Consider the following 5,850-nt stretch of genomic DNA (forward strand, 5'->3'; position numbering starts at 1 on the left):
TAGAAGACCTCCAAGGTCCCTTCTGGCTCTATTCTGATTGATTGATTGATTGATTGATTGATTGATTGATTGAAATGGCATTTGGTCTCCTGCTCAATCAGGGGGTTAGACTAGAAGACCTCCAGGGTCCCTTCTGGCTCTATTCTGATTGATTGATTGATTGATTGATTGATTGATTGATTGATTGATTGATTGAAATGGCATTTGGTCTCCTGCTCAATCAGGGGGTTAGAGTAGAAGACCTCCAAGGTCCCTTCTGGCTCTATTCTGATTGATTGATTGATTGATGGATGGATGGATGGAAATGGCATTTGGTCTCCTGCTCAATCAGGGGGTTAGACTAGAAGACCTCCAGGGTCCCTTCTGGCTCTATTCTGATTGATTGATTGATTGATTGATTGATTGATTGAAATGGCCTAGGGTCTCCTGCTCAATCAGGGGGTTAGACTAGAAGACCTCCAGGGTCCCTTCCAACTCTATTCTGATTGATTGATTGATTGATTGATTGACTGATTGATTGATTGAAATGGCCTAGGGTCTTCTGCTCGAGCGGGGGGTTGGACTAGAAGACCTCCAAGGTCCCTTCCAACTCGGTTATACTATTACTTTCGCGTCCCACAGGTCCGTCTTTGCAAGATTCCATAAGGATGTGACTGTGAAGGACATCCCACTGTATCGTTTCATTATCCCTCCTTCGTCTTCTGCTTCCTCCGTCGCCAATCCTGATAATATCTGTTTCTGCACCAATTGGGAGATAACCTATAACTGTTCCGTGAATGGGTTCATAGATATCAGCACCTGCAAACAAGGTAACCCAAAATACGACGGAACGGGGAGGGGGAATAAGGAGGAAGAAATCTTGTTTGGACCCAGAGCAGAACTGGTGGAATTCTATGCCCGGGAGCCAAGGGGGCGCCGGGATAGGGAATACAATACAGGTGGCCCTCATCTTATGCCCAAAACCGAGCGCAACCATTCCGTCGCTAAGTGAGACGGCCGTGAAGTGAAGTTTTGTCCCCACTGGTTAAGGGTCTCCCTGCAGTTTGTTCAATTAGTGACAGGGTTGTCCAACGAATCCGGCTTCCCCGTCGAAGGTCGCCAGAAGGGATCGCGTGATACCCCCCCCATCCCGCCCCCCCTCGGAAATTCTGCGACCGTCGTAAATAGGAATCAGTTGCCAAATGTCCGAATTTTGATTGGGAATGCTGCGAAGGTCATAACCGTGAAAAAATGGTCTTAAGTCTGAAATGTCTCCTGCTTGGGGAGAAGGTTGGAATAGATGACCTACGAGGTCCCTTCCGACTTCTGTTCATTTGTTTGTATAAATATCCACATACACAAAGGAACCCAGAGCACATTAGAGGGAAGCGCCCTGGGATCCAACAGGAGACCGAAAGTTCGGAAGACAGAAACCCCTGGTTCCGCTGACCGACGCAGATTGGACATTATGCGTGACATTAAATCGGAGGTGGGATTCAGCCGGTTCAGACCGGTAGTAGCGACCTGCGGGCGGGCCGCCTACCTGCCCCGGCGCTATGCCGTCCTATTTAGCCACATCTTCTAAACTGTGTGCATGCGTGCAAGTCCCGCGCACATTTTCGGTGTCCGGCGAACCAGTAGGTAAATTACATGAAGCCCAACTCTGGACATTATCATGGGGCTCCTTATATTCTGCAGATTTCCATCCACCTTCTAGAACAGAACGGCATTTGATGATCCCGTTTTGTCAGAGTTTCTTGCACAAATCAAATCCAGAAGCGCACACAGATAAACCGAATCAGCTGGGTTCATTGACTTCTTTCTATTCATAACAACACATAAAGTATATTTACGGTACCGACAGTTGATTCTTCATCTCAGATCAGCGGACATGTTCACGCACAGAGTACAGCAGAGAGCTTAACGCACACACTGGTTTCAGTGTCTCTTCTCTGCACAGACTCAGAAGCTGCAGACTAAGACTACAGTCTGTCTCCGCTCCCAATTGGCTGACTTTGTTACTATGTCTTCCCGGTCATGAATATTCTGACACGTTTGCCAACTGTGCTCCTTTGCCTTTTTTTTTTTTTTAATTTTATTTCCACAGGGAAACCAGTCTACCTCTCGTCGCCCCATTTCCTGAATGTAGATCAGAGAGAATTTAAATATGTGAAGGGGTTGGAGCCCAATAAGAAAGAACATAGCACGTTTCTTGATGTGGAACCGGTAAGCGGAGTGCAAATTGTACCGTTGAAGGAGAATTATCTGTAGCTCTTTAATGCTGCTAATCCTTGACGATTCAAAATTGGCAAAATTCAAAGTATTTGTTTGTTTGTTTGTTTTCAGATCACGGGGTTAACCTTGACCTTTGCCAAAAGGTTGCAGGTGAATTTATTGGTGAGACCCAATCTAAAAATCACGTAAGTTTCAGTGGTTCTTTTACGAGCCATTGGAGAAAGGTTGGCCCAGAAAGGTTGAATCCCGGTTCCGCCCGGTTCTGCCGAGCCGGTAGCGGTGACGATATGACGTCACCGAACCAGCTTCTTCTAATCTTGTTGATTTCTTTCTTTTTATCGTTTTCTGCAGCGCGCTAAGAAACGTCAAACATCGCTTTTACTTTCCTATTTTGTGGCTGAATGAGGTGAGTGGGTTTTTTTCCTTGGAGGGGTGGGGGTTGTCAGCCTTCCTGTTGAGTTTGGCTCTTCGAACCCACTTGGGGTCCCTGTGGATTGTGAATCCGCAAAGAATCCGCAAAGGAGGCCTGGAAATGATCCCCGGGGAGGGACGAAGAGAAGAAGGGTTGCAGGATTTGGGTAGGGCCAATCTAGAGAAGAGAAGGACAGCAGTGTTCCACTATTTGAGGGGCTGCTCCAAAGAAGAAGAAGAGGAGGGGGTCCACTTATTTTCTGAAGCCCCTGAAGGCAGGACGAGAAGCAACGGAGGGAAAATCATCAAGGAGAGAAGCAACCTAGAACTAAAAAAGAAACTTCCGGGCAGTTAGAACCGTTAATCGGTGAAACCTTGTATATATACAATCTGGTGATTGGATCAGTTTGTTACTTGCAATAATCTTCTTCCCTGGGCACACCGTTTTATGCAAAATTGTGCAAATTGCAAGGCAGCGCTGATTTGGGCATAGAGAAGAGCCTTGCTGGGTATTCAGGCTGAATTGTTCAGCTGAAATGATGTTGAAAAATGCTAATCTATCTATCTATCTATCTATCTATCTATCTATCTATCTATCTATCTATCTTTCTTTCTTTCTTTCTTTTTCTTTTTTCTTCCTTCCCTCCCTCCCCTTTCTTTCTTTCCTTTTTCTTTCTTTCTTCCTTTTTTCCTTCCTTTCTTCCCTTCCTTCCTTTCCTTCCTTCTTTTCCTCCCTCCCTCCCTCTTTCTTTCTTTTTCCTTCCTTCCTTCCCTCCCTCCCTTTCTTTCCTTCCTTTCCTTCCTCTTTCCCTCTCTCCCTCCTCCTTCCTTCCTTTCTTCTTTCTTTCTCTCTCTTTCTTCATTCCTTTCCTTCCTTCCTTCCCTCCCTTTCTTTCTTCCTTTCCTTCCTTCCTTCTTCTTTCTTTTTCTTCCTTCCTTTTTTCCTTTTTTCCTTCCTTCCTTTTTCTTTTTCTTTCTCTTTCCTTCCTTCCCTCCCTCCCCTCCCTCCCTCTTTCTTTCTTTCCTTCCTTTTCTTCCTTCTTTCCTTTTTTCTCTCATTTTCTTTCATTTTCTCCAGTCGGCGATTATCAGCGATGAGAAAGCAGAATTTTTCCGATCGAAAGTGACCAACAAAATCAAGTTGCTGCAGTTCCTTCAATTGGCGCTAATGATCGTCGGCTCGGTGACATTCCTGGGATTCCTCTTTGCCTTTTTCATTTGCAAAGGGAAGAATCCGAAATGAGTCAAGTCAGGTGTTAGAATTTAAGATCTCTCAGTTGATTCGTTGATAATCGGAAGGACTCTCGGTTCCACCAGATTCTGGGTTCCGTGGTGGGACCCTAAAAATTGTGCGTAGCGAGAAAAGAGGGAAAGAATGGCACAACTTTCCAACGAATAGATAATATTCGATGTGAATTTCACACCCAGCCAGATTTTCAAACTTTGTGAGTGATGCACAACTTTGGAAAGATGGCTGTCATGCAGGGCAGGTGCCGTGTCACAAATGGCCCCTGTTTCTTAGCCGTTTCGTTTTTAACAGTGTATTTGTAAGCGCGACTCGCTTAACAAACCTTTCAATTAGCAACGGGACATCCTGTATTTTCCATATAGCAACACCCTTTTCGGAATCCTGAATCGGGACATTCGCTCTCCCACGCGCTCTTCGCTGAATTTAGGGGACGCTGTTTTTAACTAGGTAGACTCCAGCCATTCACTATTTTATTGTCATTTTTGGGGTTTTTGTTTGTTTGTTTTTTTGAAACTATGTTTGTTGTTAACATTGTGAGGGCCCCCGCCCCCCAGAGTTGGTTTTGAAATCAAGTGGCATATAAGTCAAATAACACTGCAAGCATCAGCCCCTGTTTATGAACAGAGAAAGGAGAGAGATACCTAAATGAATAGGTTAGACTAGAAGACCTCCGAGGTCCCTTCCAACTCTGGTATTCTACGAGACCGCCTTCTGCCGCCAATAGCCTCCCACCGACCGGTTCGCTCGCACAGAGAGGGCCTCCTCAGGGTGCCGTCGGCCAGACAGTGTCGGCTGGCGACCCCCAGGGGGAGAGCCTTCTCTGTGGCGGCACCTGCCCTCTGAAACGACCTACCCCCTGAGATACGCACGATACCAGACCTCCGGACTTTTCGTCAGGCCCTGAAAACACACCTATTCCATCTAGCCGGGCTGGCTTGATCCCATCCTTGCGGTTTTAATTTGTAATTGGTTTTAACTGGGTTGTTTTAAATTGATGGCCAAAATTATTTAATGTCTTTTAAACTGTTTTTAAATTTTATATGTTGTGTTTTACCGTGGCTGTTCACCGCCCTGAGTCCTGTTGGAGAAGGGCGGTATACAAATTAAATAAAATAAATAAATAAATAAATTACTATTTTCTATATTATTATTATATTCTATTTTTATTTTCTATATTCTATATTATTCTATTATTTTCTATATTCTATTCCATATTATTCTATTCTATTATTTTGAATTCTATTCTATTCTTATTTTCTATATTCTATATTATTCTATTTTCTATCTTCTAGTCTATTACTATTTTCTATATTATTATTATATTCTATTTTTATTTTCTATATTCTATATTATTCTATTATTTTCTATATTCTATTCCATATTATTGTATTCTATTATTTTGAATTCTATTCTATTCTTATTTTCTATATTCTATATTATTCTATTTTCTATCTTCTAGTCTATTACTATTTTCTATATTATTATTATATTCTATTTTTATTTTCTATATTCTATATTATTCTATTATTATTTTCTATATTCTATTCCATATTCTATTCTATTATTTTGAATTCTATTCAATTCTTATTTTCTATATTCTATATTATTCTATTTTCTATATTCTATTCTATTACTATATTCTATATTCTATTCTTATTTTCTATATTCTATTCTATTTTATTCTATTTTATTCTATATTCTATTCTATTCTATTCTATTCTATTCTATTCTATTCTATTCTACTCTGGTGTCTTTTTTCTATTCTATAAAGTCTCTTTTTTCAAAAGTTAACCCTTTCATCATAAAATAACAACACCTTTTGTTATTTTAATGATAATCACGGAATCACCGTGTATGAAAACAGCCAGTGTGGCGGCTGGTTATATATATATATATATATATCCATGAAAATCAAACATTATCTGAGAAAGATAAATTTTAATATGCATAATATATGCCACTTGGACACTTCAGTT

The 5,850-nt window shown here is 41.6% G+C and overlaps 1 protein-coding gene across 1 annotated transcript in view; it reads left to right on the forward strand.

Moving 5' to 3' along the window:
- Positions 1-3,868, forward strand: part of CD36 (CD36 molecule (CD36 blood group)) — a 14,844-nt gene extending 10,976 nt beyond the window's left edge. The window contains exons 8-12 of the mRNA XM_070956014.1: positions 622-809; positions 2,087-2,205; positions 2,326-2,399; positions 2,566-2,620; positions 3,704-3,868. Of these exons, the coding sequence (XP_070812115.1) occupies positions 622-809; positions 2,087-2,205; positions 2,326-2,399; positions 2,566-2,620; positions 3,704-3,868 (601 nt within the window). The remainder of the gene's footprint in view (positions 1-621; positions 810-2,086; positions 2,206-2,325; positions 2,400-2,565; positions 2,621-3,703) is intronic.
- Positions 3,869-5,850: the final 1,982 nt, after the last annotated feature.

This window comes from Pituophis catenifer, unplaced genomic scaffold (genome assembly GCF_029215685.1).
Source record: "Pituophis catenifer annectens isolate HBS135680 unplaced genomic scaffold, rPitCat1.0.hap2 SCAF_18, whole genome shotgun sequence".
NCBI classification, from domain to species: Eukaryota; Metazoa; Chordata; class Lepidosauria; order Squamata; family Colubridae; genus Pituophis; species Pituophis catenifer.